Raw genomic sequence first — 26037 nt, 5'->3', positions numbered from 1 at the left:
TAATGGCATAAATTTACAGTCATCAACCGATATTTTAATCCACCATTTTTGATTACTTTTTAATGGCAGAACAATGTCGGTATGTTGACATGCGCTATTTTCCTCTGAAATCGATGATTAAAAATTATGAGGTGCTCATTTGTATGGTAATTGAGAAAAAGTAAAAAGTAGAAATTATAAATTTGCAACATACAAATTGTAAAAGTTTGATTTAACAACTTAATCCTCCATTGTGCACAGGAAATTTGCAAAATAAATTAAAAATTACTGTTCATACTGCATTAAAGAAATTTATATTTTTATAATTTGTAGAGTTGACGTGTTGTTTTTAATTATTCCTTGGTCCTGTGGAGTCCCTCCTATATAATCACCTCCCTTTCTTCTGTTTTATATCCAGACAGATGTGATAACTGTTAACTGATCAGAAACTATGTTTTTCACATTAGTACTGTTATCTAGAAGTTGCTTAATTTTATTTCATTTTATAATCATCTTGAAACCTGACACGAATTTTATTTGCGGCTACTATTATTCAACTTTATAGCCTTGTAGTTTTGAACACAGCCCAAAAGGCAAAAGAACTCCTAAACAAAGTTTTGAAACTAACTATTTTTAGTGTAAAATGTGCGTGAAACTTGCCCTTACTTGCGTTATATGAAGAGGAAATCTACCAAAACTTACCATAATTAAGCTAACGGGAAGGGGATTCTAACCTATGGTTCCACTTGCAAGGATATGTTATACCAGTACTGCAATACGTACAAGCTGGAAGCAGTATGCAATCAGACTATGAATGTTATCTTATTAAGTAGAAATCACTCTATACCCCATAGCATCCTGGCTCAATGTTTGCCTTGTTACATAGCTGCTAACTCTACTGGATTTTTCCATTCAGTAGACTACTGGAAGTTGCCAGTTTCTCCTGTTCTACTAGTTTAATAAATATTCTCCTGGTTTTTGTACATTTTAGAAAATTCTCTAAAATTGAGTTAAGTTTTCTGAAAAAAATCCCTATTGAAATAAAGTTTTTGCTCAGATTATATCTTGATTGAATATTTAAATAAGTATTACTAATACATAATAAAGCTAGTCTCATTTACAGAAATCAGTTTAAAACTTTTTTCGTTCTAAAATTTTCAGTTTATTTTTTATTCAGAATTCCCTTTTTAAATTAATTAAAAAAATCTTTTAACTATATTTGATAAATTAAATGCCAATTACTATTCAAAATTATGAGTAAACATAATGCATAACATTTGAAGTTCATTTTTAATGTTAATCATAACTGTATAATATTGCAATTTTCCTATTTTGATAATTCTAAAAATCCCTATGTGTAAAATATTTTGTACATTATGCGATAATTATCATGAAGTTTATTTTATTTTGTAAAATCTACTGGATTTTTTCCTATCCATGTTGGCAGCTATGTTGATAGTTCATATCCTGAAATTAACAATAGCAAGTTCCATATAAAGTAATTAGGTAGATTACAACATATGAGATTCACTGATACAAGCCCATCTCTCTTAGTTGTCGCTCGCCTCACTAGGCTGCCTCAATTATCATGTCATTAATATTCAAGACTTAAAGGGTGAAACCCTTCATGGCAAATTATTTTTCTCTTACACAAAGTAATTTAAAGTTTAAAGAAAAGTAAGTTCAGGTAATGATAGAGTAAATCATGAAGTTTCAAATGTTGAAAAATGTTTTCAAAATGTCTAAATGCAAACAAATTATGGCTGAATTACTTAGGATTATGGTGTGGAAAAGCTATCTTGCAATAATTTGTTTGCAGTTTGATATTAAAAAAAGAAAGAAAAGAAACTCTCTTTTTTGTCTGCATTTGAAACTCTAGCATTTTATCAGCTCAGATTTCTCTTAACTTTCAATTTTAAAATGCATATGAAAATGAAACAGAATTTGGATTTGAAAGGTTTTCTCTCTCGTCCTTTTGATATTTAAGGTTTAATTAAAATTGCTTTTGCAGGTGACTAAAACTTTGAAATTGGATAGATTTGTGTACTTCCATGGCATCAGAAACCGTAAAGGTAATAGTAAGATGTCGACCTATCAATCAGAGGGAAAGAGATTTAGGATGCAAGGTGAGTCATCTTTAATCATGTTTTTTTTTGTTTTTTTTCTATAGAAGTAAAGTTATTTTAGTTGAAATTGCATGTAATAATTTTCTTTTATGGTGTTCATCGTTGTGCTGATATAAAATATTCTGTCCTTATTTGTCCCGATTTTCAGCATTTTGTCATGATATAATTTTGATTTTTTTTTCTCACACTTATAATCGTTTTTCAGTTATTTGATCATCTTATGAAAAAGAAACTCAGCATTTTTGCAGTCGAAATTTTTTTCTTGTGCCCGATTACTAATTTGGAAATGATGTAAAAGATAAACTTATTTGACAATTTTAAGTGGTAATTTTTTTTCCTATCAAATCGCGGTGAAAGCATTTTTTTTTTATACATTTCATTTCTAAAATCTATCGAAATTAATTTTAAATGCCCATTTATTTAAAATATGAGTTTAATTTCTTAGTTTATTTATTTTAATAATCTTTGTTTCCAGATTACGTTGCCAATTTTGTTTACATTTATTCTTCTGTATACATTTATTCTTCTGTGTGTAGATTACATACTATTTAGGGATGAGATAATTTATTGTTGCATGAAAGTAACTATAATTATAAGTTTTCTTTTACACTTCTTGAAATCTATTTTTATTTTGAGAAATCTGCTTCTCAAATCAAAAAAATTAGGGTTCCGAGGTTTCTCACCATTCGACGCATGCGCGAAATCCTCTTATTAAAATCATTTTCTGATCTTGTTCCTATCTAAATAATTTTTTATTTGAAAATATTAAATGTTTGCCTTCTTTTTAACATTTTATTTTGAATGCAAAAAAAAAAAAAAAAAAATGCTGCACAAAACGAAATTTTTAAAGCAAATTGGATTTTATTATTTTTTTAGCTCTTTGTTTCCCCTTCTTAAAAACAATCTAACATAGTTAAACATAGTCTATATGCATGGACTGTACCAAAAAAAAAATCCTGATTTTTTTTTTATGAAATGTCCTGATTTTTATTTTGAACCACTACAAAGTGTTAGCAAAAGATTTTTTTGAGATTGATTCTTTGAGATTTTTTTAAAACTTGAATTACTTGCAGTATTAATCAATTATGTTAAATTGCGTTTCTTCAAAGAGCTTTAAACGCTTCTTTAAAGCACTTCAAATTGATTTGTAAATTTTTGTAAGCTTTGTTACAATTTAAAGTAATAAAGGTAAAAATTTCATTAATTTAAGGAAAAAATATTTCTAGTTTAAAAGCAATTTTTCATTAAATTTAATTAATTTATTTTAAATCTTAGTTCATGATTCGCTTCTAAATTTCATGAAACTAATTGAAAAATATGCTGCAAAAAGAGTTCAATCTTTAAATTTGTTTTTGTTTTAACTATTTTTACTGTTTTTTTTCACTGCAGAAATTGTGCAATCAACTCTATATAACACCAATTCCTTCATTTTATTTTATATTCGTTTTTTTTCCTTTCTTTCTTTTTTTTTTTGTTTTTTNTTTTTTTTTTTTTTTTTTTTTTTTTTTTTTTTTTTTTTTTTTTTTTTTTTTTTTTTTTTTTTTTTTAAGCAGGAAAATATTAAAAATAGGAAACAATTTCTGATGTAAAAGAAAATTCTTGCAAGTTCTTCAATTCTTATGTTAATATTTTTAATTATTGTTTTACAATCCTCGAATATTAAATAAATTTTGATTCTTAATATTAATGTGTATATTTTCTTGAAAATTTATAGGTGATAATCAACATGGACTCTTCGTGTGGTCTGTGCTCTATTGTAAACCCGGCTGATAGCTCAGCCCCACCAAAAAATTTTACCTTTGATGGTGCTTATTTCATAGATTCTACTACAGAACAAATTTATAATGAAATTGTTTACCCAATCGTAGAAGTACGTATCTTTAGAATGGCAGAATTATTTTATTTAATTATTTTTCTTTATTTCACTATACTGTCCTTTTTACAATTTTTAATTCTTGTTTTTCTCATATCATCCATATTTATAATATTTCCTGGCTTTCAATACTTATTTAGTAACTTTCTTTCCATGTGACGACAGATTAGAGCAATTGAGTAAGCTTTATCTTAAAATAGTTTGTAACTTTACTGAAGACAATTAAAACCTTAACTAAGTTTTTAAATTTTATTTTTTTGTTGAAATTTATTAAGTAAATCGATACTGCGCTAAGGGCTAAGAATTGTTTTCTGTTTACATTTAATTTATTCACAAAAAATAATAAATATTAATGAGCATATTTTCTATGCCATTACTATGATTGTAATTCTAGTATTTGAAAAAATTTCACTAACAAATGTTGCTTTGCCTGTTGCAACAGTCAATAATGTGTGTAGTGCTAAATGCACTTAAAAATCAAATGAATTTATTGATGATGAATGATGATTAATCAGTAATCGATTGAAATCTCAAACATTTAACAATAACTTTTTAACATTTAAGTGCTTTTCTCAGATGAGACAATACGTTTTTATGTAACATTATTCAACATAACATATTCATATACTGTTCGAATTTTATAATTAAATACTATGAGCTAATTTCATCATCACTGCAGAAATACAAAACAAATTTTTTTTTATAGCCTTCTTCAGTGTCTTGACACTGTAGATGCTCACATTATCAAAAAACTTTTTATTTTTGCTTAGGAATTGTTTCTACACTATTTTTCTACAAAATTAAAGAAAAAATCTTCTTTTTAGATGTTTCTGTTTGTTATTTACAACAACAACAAAATTGTTTCTGCTTGAAGACATCTTGTAAATCATTTTTGCTGGATATTATTTTTGGATAAACGTTTCTTATTTAGTATTCTCAACAGTTCATTTTAAAATATAAATAGCACAGGCCATTTTTTATAAAAGTGCGATATCGAAATAAGTTTTTCATTTTTATCTGTATTTATCATACTATTGTATTTATTCATTTATTATTCAGAAAAAGTTAGAAATTAATTTATTAAATAGAGCTGATACTAGAGGCACATCAAATCAAATTTTATCATGTCTTCTAGAATGTATGAATACTGTAACATAAAATTGCCACTTACAGATAATTAAAAAAAAAAGGCCTTAAACGATGGTGGAGAATACATTTGGTTCATTCTTATTGAGTCTCATGGTAAATTCGATTTTGCCTCATAAATACCTTTGTAAGATATTGTGTGTTTATCCGTCCCATATTTTTTTGTAAAATAATTTGCTTATTATATGTCACTTAGTAGATGGCAACGAGTAGAGTTTTCTGGTTGCCATGGTGATAGCTTTGGAATGTAAATAGTTTTTTGAGTGATTGTGAGATATCTTTTTCTGAGTTAATAAATCTTCCCTTTTTTTAAACATAATAGTAGAGTTTTCTGAATTATTTTATTTGAAGTCCTTTGAGTTTCATTTGAGGTCAATTTTAATTTTGTATTTTTTTTATTTATTTGTTTTTGTTAACAATTTTTTTGAAGTTAAAACAGTACAGTTTTTGTTTTTAAGTCTTATTATACTCTTCGTAATTCTGCAATACTTAGGGGAAAGTCGGGTCGCCCCGCCCACAGTCAATTTCATATGTATAGAATATTTTTTCAAGTCAATGGGCCATCGAACATTAATTATTGTATTAAAAAAAGATTATTTTCAAAGTTTCAAATATTTATGCAGCTGTTAACATGGTAAACAATAGTATTGAAAATATGTTGAATACAGTAGTCATGAAATTACGAAAAATTGGTTGAATGTTTCGATTAAACTTCATTTTAATACTAAAAAAAAATTTTTTTCTATACATACAGCATTAAAGTATGTAGTCTTAAGTTTAATTTGCACAAAGAAAGAAGTTTGTATGTAAAAAATTGTTCGAGTAATTACAAATTTACAAAAAAATTGGATTTCGGGTAGCCCCGCTCACATGAATGTCGGGTATCACCGCCCAATTTTATTTCGTCGATAAATGTACGGTTGCAAAGATTATTATTTTATTGCTTCAAATTTGAATGTTATATGCATTTTTAGCAACAAATATTGTTGTTATTAAATGATTATTTTAAAATGATAGAATTGACTACAAGTATATAAATTTGTAATAAATGAAATAATTTTATGATAAAATTGATAAATGAGGTTTATCTATTGTCAATCCATTGGTCACTTTCATTTACACCTGAAAAAACAGTAAAAAAAACATAATTTTTGTAACTGGGCGGGGATACCTGACACATTTTGAAAAGAGCTGAAAAACATGTTTTTTTAAACTTCTATTTTTTTAAGTTAAATTATTCTTTTTTGGTTTATTCTTTTTGCATTATTTAATTAGATGGTAAAACAATAGAAACATACAAAAATATTGATTATTACTCAATATTATACATAAATATAAGCAATGCTCCTTAAGTGGGCGGGGCTACCCGACTCTCCCCTATGTGTGACAAATGTTTTCCCTAATCCTGATGTGTTTTCATACACTTCTATAACATAATGTTTTGCAACGTTATAATTTTTTACAGTTAAATATGTTCTGAATTTGCACTATTTTAATAGCCTTTCAATGTGAATCTTAATTTGAATTTGTTTATGTTGTTTTTTAGAGTGTGACTGAAGGCTACAATGGTACAGTTTTTGCTTACGGCCAGACTGGTTGCGGGAAATCCTTTACAATGCAAGGCATAACCTATCCAGCCAGCCAAAGAGGAATTATACCACGAGCCTTTGAGCACATTTTTGAGGCTATATCTACCACAGAAAACACTAAATTCTTAGTCCATGCTTCCTACATAGAAATTTACAACGAAGAAATTCGAGATTTACTTGGAAAGGAAGTTAAGAAAAAATTAGAGCTTAAAGAACACCCTGACAAAGGAGTCTATGTGTCAGGTTTATATATATTATCTGTATATACACTATTTTCTGTAATGACTGCCCTTAATATGTGTTTTTTGGATCCTTACCAAAAATTTGTTCAAAAAAATATACATACATTTGCAAATTTACAATTAAACAAGAAAATTGAAATTTAAAAAAAAGCAAACTAATAAATCACTATTGAGTAAGAGGGAACAGAAAGTATTAAAATTATATTATTCCAAAAAAAAAACAGATTTGAAAAGCGATTAATCAAAGTACTTCCTAATTTTATCTGACAATTGACTGCTTTAATGTTTTTCATTCTACTTTCCTTATGTTTGATTCGAAAGTTTGTGGTACTTTTTTTTACTTTGTTCTTGCTTAAATATTAGTTTCTTTGCAGACTTTTTCAAATTCATTTCTGGCGTAGCTTCTAAAAAATATATATTAAGGGAGGTGATTATGAACAGCCTTCATAACATACTTGATTAATGGATATTATTGTTACAATGATTAATGGGTACATTGTTTTAAACCTTTTTTAAGGCATAGTACTTGGTTGCAAATTGACATGTTTATATTCTAGTTTTAAAACTGTGTAGTGGTCAGGAAGCTGACCTTGTGTTAGGAAGTTCATGGGTTCAAATCCTGGATTAAGCATAGATGTTCTTTCATTCTCTGAACTATCTGTCCTTACTGTAGGAGCAACGTTGGCCCACCTAATATGGTGCCCCTGAATGAGTGGCCAACAAATCTGCCCTACTAATATTCAAATGATTAGTGTCAATCGGGTGGATATAGAAAAAAAAAATTCTAGTTTTAAAAACTGCAATAAATGATTATTAACATTTGTTGTAGCTTTTTCTGATTATTGAAATTCGAGCATGATTTTTTTGTACAATAACATAACTGAAAATAAACTAAAACCGTAATTTACTTTTTTTCTTATTAATTGTTTAATTTAAATTGACTTCATTAAATTTATTACCAAACGATTCTTTAGCGTTCTATAAAGAATTTTATTTCTGTCAAGAGTTTTTAATCATATTTTTTTGTGATCAAACACATGATAGCCATCAGTAAATGTTTAAGGATTACCCTTGTAACTATTTTTGTCAACTAAATTTTTTTAAATACATTTGACTATCTTTCCTACAAATTTAAATTTTTAGGTTTTTAGGTCTTTTTCTTTTTAAATAACAACTTATGTATAAGTAAAATAATCGAAAGCTATTTATTTTGATTGATTGAATATTTTGTAGAAAATTAATAAAAAAACGCTCTGAATTTCTTTTAATTATATATATATATATATATCTTTGACAACGCATGATTTTTACATTTTGTGACATAGCTAAATTAACTGTTTGCAGTTTAATTAGTTTGTTATCCACAAAATCTAAATAAACAGATGCATTCCTCACAAGACTTAAACTTCTCCTCTGTTACCAGGAGATTACTGCTTATCAGATTTTAAGGTACTATTATTTAGATTGTAATATATCTAGTTAAGATGTCTTGTACATCATGTGTTGTTATTTATTGGTTAAAATTGTTGATCAAAAATAAACAGCATACTATTTTTTGTTGCAACAATTTTAACCAATAAATAACAACACATGGTGGACAGGACATCTTAACAAGATTTATTACAATCTAAGTAACAGTATTTTCAACTTTGATAAGCAGAGTTGCTAGCGATCTCCTGTTAACAAAAAATTTTAAGTCTTGTGTGATATTATTAGTTGTGCATAATATTATTTATTGTTGTTGTGACCCCCGGACTGTGAAGGGGTCAGGGAACTGATCTTGCATCAGAAAGGTTCTGGTTTTGAATCCAGTACAAGGCATGGATGTTCTGTGGTGTAACTACCACTATAAATATTGAATACCAATTCACTAGTATATAAGACATGTTAACTCAATTCTATCTGGAGATACCTTTTGATAAATGAAGGTTGACATAGTCTAAGATTAATCCCTTACATTGGTGACCCGGACGTGAAATGAACTTGCTAACATGATGGATGGTCCACAATAAACAGTTGATTTGCTTAATATAAACTGCTCAGAAAAAAAAATCTGGTGAAGTAAATAAAGTCTCCCGATTAATAAAAACAAATAATTCAGGGGAAAAAATGAGCGAAATGCTATTTAAAAAAAATATGCGTGACATACTATAAAAAAATGAAGAAGAAAAATTTATGAGCAAAAATGCTATAAAAAAATGAAGAAAAAATATATAATGAGCGAAAATGATATAAATAAAACAGCATGAATCCACTAGTGGTATTCGTTCATCAAATTCTATCACAGATAAAATTCTGGAAGGGGAGTAATGTGGTGTAACTACCACTATAAATATTGAATACAATTCACTAGTATATAAGACATGTTAACTCGATTCTATCTGGCGGTACCTTTTGATAGATGAAGGTTGACATGTCTTATATACTAGTGAATTGGTATTCAATATTTATAGTGGTAGTTACACCACATTACTCCCCTTCCAGAATTTTATCTGTGATTGAATTCGTTGAAGGGGAGTAATGTGGTGTAACTACCACTATAAATATTGAATACCAATTCACTAGTATGTAAGACATGTCAACCTTCATCTATCAAAAGGTACCTCAGTTCTTTCATTCTCTGTACTATCTGTCCTTACTGTGAGAGCAACGTTGGCCCATCTAAAATGGTGTTCCTGAAAGAGTGGCGCCAACAAATATGCCCTGTAAATGCCTGAATTGACGAAATGTTAACACAGGTTAGCATTGGAGATAATATATATATATTTATGTATATTATTTGTTTCAGGTCTTTCTCTCCATCCTGTTCACAATACAAAAGAATGTGAAGGGGTGATGGAAACTGGTTGGAAGAATCGTTCTGTGGGTGCAACTTTAATGAATGCAGATTCATCACGTAGTCATTCCATTTTTACTATTCACCTTGAAATGTTAGAATTAGAAAACTCTGGTGAGCACATCAAGCAAGGAAAGCTCAATTTAGTTGATTTAGCTGGCAGTGAGAGACAGGCAAAAACTGGTGAGACTACATTCAACTTCATTTATGTTTTGTCATTGTCTCACATTTGTTTAATTTAATTGGTTACTTTAACATTTGTTTTATTTTCTCTAATTTAAAAAAAAAATATTTGTGTAACTGTCAAAAACTGTTGCTTGTGACTTTATATCTTTATTTTTTGTCATTTATTTATTTATATTTTTTTGCTCTTCTTTTTATGTTATTTATATTCACCATTCATTCACACTTTTACAAAAGTGTGTAAAATGTATTGTTTTAAATTATATTGTTTGATTTACTCAGTAAGAGACAGATGGAAATATATGTTAGAATGCTGAAAAGACTAAAATTCTATAGTTTTTTTTTATTTTCGACATTTACTATCTTTTATATAATTTCATTATAATTTTTTTTTTCTTTGTAACTGTCAAAAACTGTTATTTTCAACTCAGGCCATTTAAGTCCTTATTTTTGCCATTTATTTATTTATTTTTCTATGTTATTTATGCTTGTTATTCATTCAATCTTTTAAAAAGGATTAGTGAACAAGTATTATTTAAAAATTATAATCTTTAATTTATTCCGTAGTGAGAGACAGATAGAAATTGGTTAGATTACAGGTGTAGTTTAGATTAAAATTTTATAATTTCCTCAGATTGAATTTAATTATTGCTCATCCTTGTCTCTTATTTACTTTCTTTTTGTGAGTTATTTTCACCTTTATTTTATTTTCTTAAATTTTATTAATGTTATTTTTTATACTGACTAACTGCCTAAAACTATTACTTTAAACTGAGACAAATTGGTTAGATTGCAGAAATGGATTAAATAAAAATTCTATAATTTCTTTAAATTACACTTCATTTATTGCTTGCCCATTGCTCCATTTATTGTATATTATATTATCCTTATCCCACATTCCTTTATTTTTTTTGCAAATTTTAAATATTTAGCTATTTTCACAATAACTTTCTTTTTGTTAGTTATTTTAACATTAAGAAAGTTATTATTTGAGAAATTGCTTTGACTGTAGTTTTATAATTTCCTCAATTTCCATCTCATTTATTTCTTTTCATTATATTATTATTCGTTATATTATATTTTCGCACATACTTCCTCTATTCAAACTTTATATTTGTTTTACACAACTCAAAATTTTTTATTGTTTCTCTATCTATGCTGGCAACACTTGACTTGTCTCTTTTATCTGTTGCTGCTATATGATAATATCTAGATATAACAAATATTTGAAAACATTAAAATTTTATTCGAAATGTAGCATATATTAGGAAAGATAGTTTTTCTTTTTTAATAAAAGACTGATTCAGTTGAGAAAATATGAAAATACATATATTTTAAATATTTTTGTTTCAAAATTGCCTGTGAAAAGGCTGTTGCAGAATTCTGACTTACAGTAGGCCATGACTGCCTGGTGAACAACCTTCACCGAATCGGCATTTTCACGAGTCCTAATTGCCCACTTTGTAATATTTTTTATAACTGTCGGTGGACAACTGACCCAATTTTTTTGGGATTATGACTATTAATGTTCAACTCCATAGCCTTGTAATTTTGAACCCAATCCAGAAGACAAGGGAACTCCTGGATCAAGTATAGGGGGAAATGTGGAGGACTTTTTAATGCATTTGCATTGCATGGAGAGGAAGACCACGAGAACCTCCCACGGTTAGCCTGATGGCAAGGGGATTCTAACCCATGATACTACTGAGGATATTTCATGTCAGCATGTGGTTGGTGCAAGCCGGATGTGGAACTCGTATCGAACAGCCATTGCCGGGATCGAACCCGGTTCACCTAAAGTGACAAAATCATGGACAGGATCCATGGGTTTGGATACACGGCTCTGCGTGGGGCTCCGAGGGGAAGCTATACTGGAGCGCTCGACATCTGCTGATGGAACATTGACTTTTTTCTCTTATTGTGTTCCTTTTTATTCCTGTTCTTTGTTAATCTTATATAAGTTTGTCATTTTTCTTTGCCATTAGAAATAACAAAAAAAATTTATGTAGTAAGTGGATCCACTTTTGTTTGCAGGTGCAACTGGTGATCGCTTGAAAGAAGCCACAAAAATTAATCTATCCTTATCTGCGCTTGGAAATGTGATCTCAGCCTTAGTTGATGGTAAATCAAAGCATATACCTTACAGAGATTCAAAACTAACCAGACTTCTCCAGGACTCTCTGGGCGGTAACACAAAGACTTTAATGGTGGCGTGCCTTTCCCCAGCGGATAACAACTACGACGAGACGCTAAGTACGTTACGATATGCCAACAGAGCCAAAAATATCCAGAATAAGCCTACCGTTAATGAAGATCCTAAAGATGCTCTACTGAGAGAATACCAAGAAGAGATTAATAGGCTGAAAGATATGCTTAATGGACAGTTAACGTCTGAGGATGACTCCGGTCATTTAAATAATAGTGAGTATTCAGCAATTTGTGGTTTTATGGGATGTTATTTTTGGTATACTTGTTCAGTCATTATTTTTATGTTTTGTACTTTTGTCAAAAATTCTTATTTTTGTTGTATTTATTTGTAGTATTGTTGATTTATTAATTAGAAATGTGAATTATTTACATTTTATAAAGTAAAAAGATCTGCAGTGAAACCTATCAAGTTGACAATCTATCTCTATTACAAAGAACTGAATTTATCCTATGATTAAATACTGAAAACAAAAGCAAAATATCTAGCCACAAATAGAGTGAGATGGAAAGCTATGATAGAAGCCCTAAAATCCAATTTGGAGTGAAGAGGAATATGTATGCATGTATAATTAAAAAAAGCAAAACCTCTGTAACTTAACTCTCCATCTAATTTCTCTATATTTTATGGTTACACTTAGTAAAATTTGTTTAGGACTCTTTAAAAAAATTTCTGTGTTTGTATGCTATTAGAATTTCACCGAATTGGTAAAAAGTTTTAAAACAACTAACTTGAACACTTTTTGAGTAAAACTATTAAAGGCCTTACGAATAAGTTTGTAATATGCGTTACAAAATAAATTTTAAAAAGTTGAAGTGAATATAATGCTAAGTATTTAATTGTAAATATGTTCTTCTCTGTTGATATTTTCAGAAATAATTTATAATATATACCTGCCACACATCGATGTATAAAATAAGCATGATCATGCTTATTTTTTTTAACCAATCAGTTTTATAAAAGATTTTTGAAACAAATTGCAAATCAATATGGTAATTAATCGAATTGTTTTAGCTATATGGGGTACATGGTAAATTAAATTTTAAAGTGGCGGTTAAAAAAAATTACATTTACGATCATCTTTATTTTGCTTAGTATAATTTTGTTATTTATTTTTCTTGCATTCCTAAAAGATATTTAAATAGCATGATAGAAGTAAAGAGAGTAAAAAACAATAACTCAAACCCTATTTAAATTTGACTATCTGTTTATGTTGACCACTAAAGCAAAGCAATGCTCATCAAATGATAAGCTTATGCAGGTCTTAATTTACCATTTAATTTTATTATTGTTAACATTTTATTATTTTTGAGAATGTTAACGTATGAATACTTTTTAATAAATCATTATAAATAAATTTGTGATATAGTTTTTATTTAGATAAAAAAATTAAGAAATCATATTATTATTCTCTTAGCTATTTTGTGCAATTCTTGATATAATTTGAAATGATGAACTAAAATTAAAAGTGTTAATTTGCAGCATGAATAAGTTGAAATTGAAATAGAGTTTTTGATATGCTTGAAATTTTGGTTTATCAAAAGTTTTAATTTTATAATGTTAATTAAATAAATAAGTGAATATTTATTTCTAAATTACACATGGATGTTTTTTTGTTTGTTACGTAATACATAGTTTTATTTAATGAATTAAAAAATCTACTTTTTTTCTGTACATTTTATTTATTTGAAGTAACTGCCTTGATTTAGTACTTTGTTGATTCTTATTGAAGATAAATGTAAAAGGGTAAAATAATGATTTAAAATAAAACAAACATAAAATTTTAATAAAATAAACTCTTTTTTTTCTATGATTAAAAATTTCTTTTTTATTTCTTATATAAATTACTTCTTTGATTCAAAATAATTTATATGTTTGTTTATAGTATTTTTTCTCTCAAGCTTATAAGAATTTTTGATTAAATAAAAATTTGTAACAAAATAATGATAAGTTTTTATTTGTCTGTTTTATGTTACATAAAATTTTTTGTGTTAATTAAATTTTAGAAAACTATACAGTTCTTAATGCAACTTTTTTTCTTAGACAACATTTACAATGAAGATGATATAACTGTTATGAAAATGCAAAAGGTACAGTTTTTCTCTGTTTAAAAAAAAATGAATTTGATTATTAGTTAATGAGTGTATATATTTATTTTGCTTTATATCATAAATTACCTAACAAAAAGAAGAAATAAATAAAGTTAAAGATTTGTATTTTTTTAAATAAGGTTTGATTCTGTTTTATTATATTTTATTTAATTGCAATTTTTCATATATTTTACTTTTGGAAGCTTTATTTTTATTTAATTTGTGTTTTATGATAATTATTTTTAAAAGCATAATTTTTCATTTTATAAATTTTGGATGTTTAACTAGTATTATTTTAATTTTTTGTTTAATTCCTTTTATTTTCATTTGTAGTTATATTTAACCGGATTGCTTTTTTACTTATTTATTAATCAAAAATTTTCCCCTATCATTTCACACCTTAAATTATTTGCAATTATTTTGTGAATATTGATATATGTTTTTATTTTCCATGATTTTTTTTTTCTTTTCTCTATCTCTCTTTATCCTTTGTTATACATCTGAATAAATCGCAAAATGAGAAAAGCGTTAAGGTTTTGTAAGGTTTATTAAATTCTGTTATACTCTTTCACCAAATACTAGTAAAATATGCTAAGAAAAATATAGAGAAAACTTTAAAACTATTTCCCTTCAACATCAAAATTTTTAATCAGATTTAAAAATTGTTTTTTAACATTAAAAGCATAGAACATTTGTATTAGTTATACAGTATTAACATTGTACATAATATTGATTATACAGGATTATATAAAATGTTATGAAATGGAGCCATATGAAAATCAAAATTTACAAAAGCTACTGAATTTCAATCTTTTAATTTTTTAATAAATTAAATGTTTTTTTTTTCTTTTTGGGAAACTTATGCTTGTTTTACACTATTTTATAATTTTGATAAAGTAAGTCTTTATCTAAATTTTGATAACGTAAGTCTTTATCTAAATTTTGTTTCGATTTCAGGAATATGATGAGAAGATGCAAGATCTAATATCAAAGTATCAAAAAGAACAGGAAAATAATGCCAGATTGCAGAGTGATGTCGATCGTTTGAAAGAGTACTATGAGCAAGAACTTGCAAAATTAAACAAACCTAATCATGTGACCCAAGAGGTATTCCTTCTTTGTGTAAATTTCTTAATGGTGTCGGAAATTCTCTCTCAGAAATGCATTTCTGAGTGACTTTTAATTAAACAAATGTTTTTAATCACCCAAAAAAAAAGGTATTTTCAAATAATTTTTGGATTCTTTTTTGAAGCTCTAATAATTTATAACCGTCGTTGAACAGCTGACCCAATATTGGGTTTACAACTACTAATGTTCAATTCCGTAGCCTTGTAACTTTGAACCCGATCCAGAAGACAAGAGAACTTCTAGATCAAGCATTGCCTTCGTGGTGGACTTTTTTGATGAAACTGACCTGCATTTGTGTTACATGGAGAGTAAAGCCTCCCACGGTTTGCCTGACAGCAAGGGGGCTCTAAGCTATGATCAGTTCAGGGTTCAAGACGGATGCAGAATTTATATTGACCAGCCATCGCTAGGATTGGAGCCCTGTTCACCTCATTGGAAAGAAAAAAAGTTTTAAAGCTATTAGAGTGCCACAATTTCTTAAGAAATTTCAGTCTTTTCATTATCCGCTAAAAATCATTTGAAAGAAAGAACTGTGCAAATATAGATACTTCAAATAGTTGTTCTTCTAAGTTTGAACATTCTTATTCTGTTATAATTTATGATACCAGTTTAGAAAATAATGCAAGTAAATGTCCTAATTAGTGTTTGCTAGTTTATAACCTGTTAGGTATGGTAAGATTGTAAAGGTTTACATAATTAATGAATCATATTTAATTTGTAAATTATTAATAGACTTTATAGCTCTTATTTCACATTATTTTGTTTCAATAGGATGATGTTGAAACTATTGAAGTCCCAGGTTCTCCTAAAAGCAACGGACATTTATCAGTGCCAAATGGAATTAGCAAAACTCCTATACCTTCTGGGTAAGTCATAATTTCATATCTCCATTAAATTAGAAATCATTTAAATGGTGTTTTCTAAAATACCAGCTAATTTATTTTTCTAAAATAATTGGAGTGTTTTCTTGACCCTTTTGTGACAGTTCTTTCATTAAAAAAATAAAAAATGATAGTGCAAGTGATCATTATTAAGACTTTTTGTATATAGATAAAATGTAAAGCATAGTACATAGATTAAATAAATACAGTAAAACCTCACCGGAGCGATCACTCTGCATTCCCCATTAAAATGGTGGTTGATGGAGGTTGGTCATTCGTAGAGGTTACCTCCGTTGACTACAAAATTGTTATAAGGTTACTGGAGAACAGTTGATGTTTACATAAATAGATGGATTATTAAGCATATAGTGTTATCAATAAATTGGTAAAGTTTGCAAAATTGTCAATGGCAAAAATTTTGAAAATGTATTTTTTAAAATATACCCAGTAACGTATGTATAAATAAAATGCTAACTACATTCAGTTCTCGATACAGTGAAATCTCTCAGAAACGACCACACACTGTTCCTTAGTAAATTTGAATTTTAAATTTTTATGAATTACTTATTTATTTTAAATTGTATGTTTCTTTTACGTACATTGATAATTAAATTGAAAGCACAAGTAAATGGATTATAAATTATTTTGTTCCGTTCTTGCTCACAAAATAATTAATAGAAATTATATAGGTTTTTTTATTATTATTTTCTTTTTACTCCTCATTTTGTTTGAAGAGCTTTTTCCTAAATTGTCTTTTGCAAATTTATTGTTTATTATGTTCAAAATGTCTATTTTAAACGTTTTAATGTGAGGTCATCTGTTGCAAAGAAACTGAAAAAGTCCTAGAGGGGATATTATTGCATTTTATAAATCTTCTATTTTTATGTATACATTAACTCCATAGCGAACATCTAAGTTGAAAAAAATCCTCTCCTTTTATTTTCATTGTGTGGGAACGTGTTTTGTTGTGGAAAATTGTATCTTTGATTTTGTTGTAATAAGATTTATTTTTTATGACTTCTACATGTTTCCAGCTTCTACTCTATTTGTACTTGATAAATTTATTTTGACAGCACTTATATTTTAATTTATATTTTGATAGCATTTATATTTTTTGATAGCATTTATAAGTGTAGTATCTGTGCAACTTATTAAATTTTTATTTTATTTCTTAGATCACCACAAGTGATGGCTCAGCTACAAGCTCAAGCACTAGAAAGGTACTATTTACAACATTATTTTAATATTTCATTTGAATATGTATGTTTTTTGAAATTGTTAAGTTTTGAAAAATCATCAGTATGGATGCGCTTTTTTTATTTGTTTATAAACTTATATAGATTTATTCCATTTTGATGGAATTCTTAACATCAATGTAAAAATTGATCTGTTGAAAAAATATTAATCTTTATATTTACTGATCTGTTAAAATAATATTAATCTTTAACACTTTATAACTAAAACTTAACTCAGCAGCGCGACAGCCCTTGAGGGCCAAGGTCTACTGTTCCCATCTCAGTTTTCTTGGGCTCTGGGGTACTGGAGCAGATATTCCGGTCAGGTGGTCAGCCGAACACGGAACCCCCAGTGTTTAGTTCCCAAGCATGCTTGGTACTCATTTATCGACCCACTGAAGGGATGAAAGGCTGAGTCAACCTTGAGGATCGAACCAGGGACCTGTGGCACGACAGCCCGAAGCGCTGCCGCTCAGCCACCGGGCGTCTTAACACTTTATACTTAGAATAAGTACTTTAAAAACTACAGCTTTTGCATGCTTATCAACTTTTTCTAGTTTGTAGTAGCAGAATTTTCACATTTTAGCATTCGTCATATAAAATGAAAGCATCATTCTAAAACTTAAGCCTATTTTAAAAATTTTTATATTTTAATCGCAAAAGAAATCTGCATTAGATCTCTGAAAAATATTGTTTGGATTTTATAATTTAAATCCCATAGCTTTGTATAGCATTTTTAAATCTATATATATTTAAAGTTTTTGCCCCAGCTGTTAATGTTTTTATGAGGTTTCTTTAAAAAAATGTTCTTTTTTTTTACATAGTAAGGCAGCCTTTTGAGCTGAGGATTCGAACTGTGAATTATGCGAAGGATTGTGTTCATTATTTCATTTAAATTATGTTAATTTATGCAGATTGCATAAACATTATCCTGAAAGTATTTATTTTTATTGTAAGGTTGCAAGAGCTAGAAGAAAAAATGGTTGGTGGGGAGAAAGCCCATGATCGAGAGCTGAAAGAAAGAAGGGCAAAAAGAAAAAAAGTTGCTGAAAAAAGAACGAAATCTATTGCAGGTGAAATTTTTTTCATAAAACATCCTTTCTTTTTATTTGGCTATAAACACTATAACAAAAAAATCGAAGCACCAAGAAGCAATCATCCGATTGCTTTGAAATTTCGTATGCATGAATGTTTTGAACAGATATGGCTGGAATGATGCCCACTGGGGACGTATAGTTTTTAGCGACGAATCCCGCTTCCAACTGTGTCCTGACGATCATCAAAGACGTGTTTGGAGACGCACAGGGCAGAAGGGGGATCCTGCCTTCACTATTGCATGCCACACCGGCCCTCAACAAGGCATTGTGGTCTGGAGTGCCATTTCCTTTGACAGCCGGACTCCTTTGGTCGTCATTAGAGGTACACTTACTGCACAGCGTTACATCGACGACATCCTAAGTCCTGTTTTGCTACCGTTCCTTTTGTTGCACCTTGAGCTGGTTTTTCAGCAGGACAATGCCAGACCACATACGGCACGTGTTGCTATGAACTGTCTGCAAGCTTGTCAAACTCTTCCTTGGCCTGCCAGATCACCAAATCTCTCTCCCATCGAGCATGTCTGGGATATGATGGGAAGGCGATTGCATCTGGCACGGAATGTAGATGACCTCATTCGACAATTGGATCAAATTTGGCAGGAAATACCGCAAGAGACCATCCCAGACCATCGGTCTATGCCACGCCGTGTGGCAGCTTGTATCCAGGCTAGAGGTGGGCCAACACTTTATTGAACTTGTTACTGTAACTCTGCAGTAAATTATTCAATTGTTCTGAAATTTTAATCATTTACTGTACATTGTCTTCCTATCCACCAATTTTAGTTTCAATCGGACAACTCCTTCATGGTGCGTCGATTTTTTTGTTATGGAGTGTATTTCAGCAATCTCTCTCTCTTATTTAATTTCTTTGAATTTGCAAAATCTTAAACCGTGAAATTGAGAGTAAAGGCAATTTATTCTCATTTTAATTCTAAACTTAAGTTGCATATATATGTATAAATTGTTTTAAGTTAAAATAAGAACTGCATCTGTAATTATGCCTTTCTGTTATTCTCTGTATCATTTCACTATTGTTAAATAGACATTTAATCCTACAATTGAATGTTTTAATTTTGCATATTTATCATTTTTAAAATGTTTTTATTTTTGTTATTAAACCAGAAGGAACTGGTGACCATTGTGTAAATATTATTGCACAGGATTTAAAATGATTTTTCAAAAAAATACAACTAACTAATTAAAGATTAGTTTATTTACAAAACAAAAATGCAAGCAATGATTTGGCAAATAATTACAATTTCAATTATATTTTATTATGTTTTTGGCCTAGTTATGATTTTGTTACTTAATTCACTTTAAAATAAATAAAATTCAACTATTATTGTTATTGTAAAAAAAGTTAACAATATAAAAAGAAATATCTTAAAAGTGTTATCATCAACTTTTTTATTTTCAAATATTGAATGACAGCTTTTTGTCGTCCTGACAATGTTTCAAATTTTGTGTCACTTTTTAGTATTGTTCTCTACGGTAATAGTAATTACTTATTGCATAATTAGTTCTAATTTGAAGACTACTATTGAAAATAATTGTGCTAAAATCTATTAAAATTTCCCCCTAAAAATTATGTAATGAAATACAAATAAAATTTGCTATAAAATTAATACTTTAGTTTAAAATTATTAAATAATTTCACTAATTAGCTGCATAGCATTATGTAACAGTATGAACTTTATTTCACCACTTATCGTCATGATTTACTGTGTGACAACCCGAGGTGGGTCATGGCCTTTTCCAGAACATTTCTTCATTCAGTTGTCTTGGTTTATTTCACTACTTGTAATAATTTAAAAAAAATTGTTTTATTACAAACTTAATTTCCTTGAATAACAATTATTTAATTTATTTTTCTGTCTTTGATCTGTTTTTAAAGTGTGTTAATTATTAAATTTAGAAGCTCTTTCCAAAGTTGATGAAGATGACAGAGCCATGTTAAAAGTGTACGATGACATTCACGAAGAACTAAAAGCAAAAACTCAATTACTTAAAAAGGCCAAAAAGAAGGTATGATTAGTTTTAATGTTTGTATTTTTCATGATATATATGGCTTATTTATGCTTAGATTTTAAAATATAAGTACATTTTCTAGTTTAAAATTTAAGAATATTTAATGAGGGAGGAAAAATCTGACCATTTATTCAGAATGTCATTTTTTGCATAAGAAACTTAACTTTTTCTTAATGTAATTTTAGTTTTTTTTTAATTGTAGTTTTTTTAAAAAAATTATATGTCTTATGAAATGCTTTAAAAATGGGTATAAGATGATAAAAATTCCAAACTTAAATGTAATGTTATCATAGTTTCAATTCATGTTTGAACAAAATCTGTCAAATAGCTCTTGAAAAATTTAAATACTTGACTTTTTTAAAAATTCAGAAACTAATTGATTGAGCTCAAATTTTGTATTAAGATTGAGTCTTGTAAATAAAAATCCAGCTATTAGATCAAAAATTAGTCAGATCATATGCTATGCAAATGCGTGTTATGGATGGTCGGCCGTATAAAGCGAAGCACAAGTGACGTTAAGGGTTAAAATTTACCATAAGACTTCCAATTGACTTATGTGCATAAGCTTTGAAATGCGTGCCATGCAATATTATTGTACTTGTAGTTGTCACGATATTACGTGTTCTTTCAATTAAACAAATTACAAATGTAGTATTTGGAATACCTCGCAAGCATGCTATGAGGCAAGAAAAAAAAACGATATTTAAACAATTTTAGAATTGCAGTCGGACCCCGATTTAACGAATTCATCGGGACCGGAAATTTTATTCGTTAAATCGGGGTCATTCGTAAAATCGGGGTTCAAAAAAAAATTTTTTTTTTTGTACATATGTACTATTAAAAATTACTAGTTATAAACGACTATCAAAGATTAGAAAGGAATTTCCTGTTTGACTCATAGCCCACGTGACAAACCCCTGGAAAATGACCTTGCAAGTGTAATATGTCTTATTAACTCTGCCCACCTCCCCAAGACGAATTTTGTTTTTCCCTGTTGCGGTCGTTTCTTTTNAACTTTTTCTTAATGTAATTTTAGTTTTTTTATAATTGTAGTTTTTTTAAAAAAATTATATGTCTTATGAAATGCTTTAAAAATGGGTATAAGATGATAAAAATTCCAAACTTAAATGTAATGTTATCATAGTTTCAATTCATATTCAGGTTATCATAGTTTCAATTCATATTCAGGTTATCATAGTTTCAATTCATGTTTGAACAAAATCTGTCAAATAGCTCTTGAAAAATTTAAATACTTGACTTTTTTAAAAATTCAGAAACTAATAGATTGAGCTCAAATTTTGCATTAAGATTGAGTCTTGTAAATAAAAATCCAGCTATTAGATAAAAAATTAGTCAGATCATATGCTATGCAAATGCGTGTTATGGATGGTCGGCCATATAAAGCGAAGCACAAGTGGCGTTAAGGGTTAAAATTTGCCATAAGACTTCCGATTGACTTATGCGCATAAGCTTTGAAATGTACGCCATGCAATATTATTGTACTTGTAGTTGTCAGGATATTACGTGTTCTTTCAATTCAATTTTCGATTAAACAAACTACAAATTTAGTACTATTTGGAACTCCTCGCAAGCATGCCACGAGGCAAAAAAACAAAAACCAACGGTATTTAAACAATTTTAGAATTATAGCCAAATAAGGGATAACACTCAAAACATGGAAAACCTTTCACTTTATTTATGTTGTGAAATTAATTTTCTTAATTTTTTTTGGCTCACGATCTTTTAGAATTCATAAATTACTGAAAACTTTTAATAATGGTAAAATTTTGCATAAATTTGATGAAAACCACTGTACTAAAACTTCCTAGAATATCAAGCCTATTCACACATTGCTTTATAAGCATAATGTAGGTGGAAGGATCAGGGTTGGCTTTTTGCCGGCGGAAACTGGTTTTTGCCATGCCAGTGGCAGAAACTGGTTATAACCAGTAAAAACTGGCAGAAACTAAAATAATGTCTATATTAGTTCTAGTAATTGCTTAATGACGTTTTGTTTAAGTAAACTGAAAAATGTAACTCCATGTAACTGTAACAAACTCTGTAATTCATTGTTTGCAAATATATATTATTTTGTTTATATTAAATATAAAGAGTGCAGTATATCAAAAATTTATATAAAATAAAGAATAAAGTAATGTAATAATAAATATCAATACTAGATTTTAGTTTATTATATTAAACTCTGAAATTCAGTAATTATTATCGTTTAACTCTTAACATAACTGAATAGAGCTATTTTTAAATAGTTTTTTCTTTCTTTTCATGACATAATTTGGATGGCAACAATCCAATTATTATAACAGTGACAGTTTTAATCGTTGCTGTATGTGAGAGGCAATATAATTGGTTAGATTCACTGATTCATAAATGTAAACAGCAATTTCATTAGTTAAAATATTTCTACATCTACAGTGACCATAAATTGTACTTCGTTTAACATTTAATTGTTTTCTCTATGAATTATCCATTGTATGTCAATCTCAGTACTTACTTTTATGTCATTTTCTGAATTCTTGCCAGTTTCTGCCACAAATGCAGGGCTGATTGTGCTCCTGAAAAAATCCGGATTTCTGGAATTCTCGCTAACAGTGAGCCGGAAATTTCCGGAGATCGAAGGTCCTGACGTTTCAAAAAGGCATTGATCACAGAAGTTTCGGGAAATCAAATTTTCACGGGTGGAACTTAAAAACACAGTTTATTTTATTTGTTTGTAAGAGAGAGCCAGAGAGATATTTTATAAGCTTATATTCATGATTAATATTCATTTTTTATCAGTAAATAGTTGTTATAATCATAAACTCAAGAAAGAAGGACATATTTGTGAATTTTAATTACTTCTCCAGGTCATCATAGGTATGTGTAAATGGGTAAATATATTTTAAGTAAACTAAGAAATATTGAGAAAAAGGAAAAAGACCTTGTTTAAATTTTTTTTCAATTTAAACAGTTTCTTTTTTTTTTCAAGAAATTTTCCGGAATTTTGACTTGGGCCTCACAATCACCCCTGCAAATGTGGCAGAAAAGGGTTTCTGCCATGCCAGTTTTAACCGGTTTCTACCAGTGGTTTTAACCACCTCTGCAGAAACTTGCACACCTTGGGAAGGATACACCTGAAGTTTTCTAAATTCCGTCCGGTCTTTGGAAGCTACCTAGTTTACATTCAGTCTACCACTCATAGCTGTGAAATAATTTTTAGATTGTTTTATATACTATATTAAATGCGATGTTTTGAGTTTTTTCTTATTTGTGCCGCCTTCATGTCCTAAGAATCTTTTTTTGCATTGTAGATTCAGGCTTTGGATCGAGAAGTGAAAGATCTGCAGAGTGAATTTGAAACTGAAAGAACAGATTATCTTGAAACAATTCGTAGGCAAGAACAACAGATAAAAATACTGTCCCAAATTTTAGACAAAATCCAACCATGCATCAGAAGGGATTGTAACTATTCAAATATTGAGAAAGTAAAAAGCGAAAGCCAGTGGGATGAAGATTACCAAAAATGGCGAATTCCAGAGTTAATAGTTCAAAAAACTAAATTACCTACTCCAGGTATATCTCAATTAATGAACAATTTATATATTTTTAGTTATAAAATTCTTTGATCCAAATTATGAATTTGCAACAGTTTTTATGCCACATTTTATTTAATAAAAATTACTAAAATGCCAGCGTAAATAGACCAGAATAGTGCCAGAAAAATAGACTAAAAATGGAAGAAAATTTTTTTTGACTGTTTTGTTTTGTTCTTCAAATTATTATAAAAGTTAGAAAATGGTTTTTTATTACAAAAATGAAATTTTAAATGCAATAACTGCTGTATTTATAATTTTTACATACACATAAAAAAGTAATGGATTCAGGGGCCCCCATCAGGGTGGAAGGTGGGTGCATGATGCCCCCACTTAAAGCTTGGGGGGGATTTTTACAATAAATAAAACAAATAGTTTGGGGGGGGGGAATTCAGATGAGATAAAAAAAATTTTTAAGTACATAAATAAAAGAAGCAACTGGCCATTTTCAGGCATACGTAACTTGACTACAGGGGCAAAGCAAAATACATAAGGAAATTCTGGAAATCTACCTCACCCTATTTCCTGTCCTATTAAAATTATAGTTCTCTACATAATGAAACAATTTTGTAAAATATAACGTGCTTGTTTAGTTATTAATTAGCAAATATTTACAACAAATGCATTATTTGCTTTGGTTACTTTTGTACATTGTTTATGAATGAGACTTACATATACCTAAAAAATTTTTACAGTTTGAAAAAAAAAACAATAAATATCAACTTTTTTGTTTATTAAAAATGTCGTTTGCTGTGAATCAATAAATCTTGAATTTTTTTATTGTTAAAAAATTATTTTTTTTAAAAATGGGTAATGAAAATTTGTTTCAAAAAATATGTTTACATTCTTAACGGTATAAAGAACCATTTGTATAATTTTTTTGTTAAAAAACGGTGATCGACAGGGCTAAAAAAAATCTCGAAATCATGTCCATTATAATGGACATTTTCCCGAAAGGGTTAATTGTGCTAAAATTCCCAACTCTTGTGATGATTGCTGCTTGCCATTTGCTGCATTGTTTGGTAACTTCAATAAACTTATTTTTTTTAATTAGTAGTTTAAAACTTCTGAGCTCATTAATCTACAGGTGCCATCAGTAACTTATCATTTATTGTAATAGTTTTAGTCAGCCCATTTTCAATTATTTTTTGTGCTGTCTTTTTTAATTTATTTATTTTTACTTTAAACATATTTTCCGCATTCACAATCAGGATCAAGGTCTGCATTTGTCATATTATGAGTAGAATGCAAGCAAAGTAGCACTATTTTGAACAAGCTAACATGGAAGAGGGAAGTTAGCAAATTTTTTTTGGAGGGGGGAGATGAATACGCCCAAGAGCTTGGGGGGGGCACTGAATGGATTACACACACATCTTATTCAATTAGAGCAAATTAAACAAAATTCTGAAGCTAAATATAATATAACTTGTATAATATAACATAAAAACACAACAATATGATTTTCAATACATAAATTTTACAAATCTTTTACAGTATGGTATATCCCAAAACATAGTACTGCACACAAGCCCGTATCGCACTCTTTGCTTCACCCACATTTTCTCTCCCTCGACTGAAGTCATAATTGCTGAAAAACTGGGACCACTAATACCATCTAATAGGTAAATAGTGAATTAAGTATCCTAAAGCAGAAACGAACTCTACTCGGGCTTCACAAAATAGAAGCGTTAATTTTTCTCCTGCCCAAAGTCAGTTGGGGCATCACACGTATTAGTAGCGTGAACTAGATTCGGGTGACACTGGCAGTTTTAAAGTTTTAATTTTTTCTGCTTCTAAATTACTCTTTT

The 26037-nt window shown here is 28.7% G+C and overlaps 1 protein-coding gene across 4 annotated transcripts in view; it reads left to right on the top strand.

Moving 5' to 3' along the window:
- Positions 1 to 26037, top strand: part of LOC107437949 (Kinesin family member 3C) — a 54195-nt gene that overhangs the window by 13644 nt on the left and 14514 nt on the right. For all 4 annotated transcript variants that reach the window (XM_043039563.2, XM_043039564.2, XM_043039566.2 and 1 more), the window contains exons 2-13: positions 1991 to 2105; positions 3820 to 3975; positions 6671 to 6956; positions 9744 to 9974; positions 12009 to 12395; positions 14224 to 14270; positions 15228 to 15377; positions 16170 to 16264; positions 17455 to 17499; positions 18472 to 18587; positions 20527 to 20636; positions 23948 to 24209. In XM_043039563.2, coding sequence (XP_042895497.1) covers positions 2031 to 2105; positions 3820 to 3975; positions 6671 to 6956; positions 9744 to 9974; positions 12009 to 12395; positions 14224 to 14270; positions 15228 to 15377; positions 16170 to 16264; positions 17455 to 17499; positions 18472 to 18587; positions 20527 to 20636; positions 23948 to 24209 — 1960 coding nt within the window. In that variant the 5' untranslated portion in view covers positions 1991 to 2030. The remainder of the gene's footprint in view (positions 1 to 1990; positions 2106 to 3819; positions 3976 to 6670; positions 6957 to 9743; positions 9975 to 12008; positions 12396 to 14223; positions 14271 to 15227; positions 15378 to 16169; positions 16265 to 17454; positions 17500 to 18471; positions 18588 to 20526; positions 20637 to 23947; positions 24210 to 26037) is intronic.

Source organism: Parasteatoda tepidariorum, chromosome 9, assembly GCF_043381705.1.
Source record: "Parasteatoda tepidariorum isolate YZ-2023 chromosome 9, CAS_Ptep_4.0, whole genome shotgun sequence".
Taxonomy (NCBI): Eukaryota; Metazoa; Arthropoda; class Arachnida; order Araneae; family Theridiidae; genus Parasteatoda; species Parasteatoda tepidariorum.
This window is presented reverse-complemented; position numbering and strand designations above follow the sequence as displayed.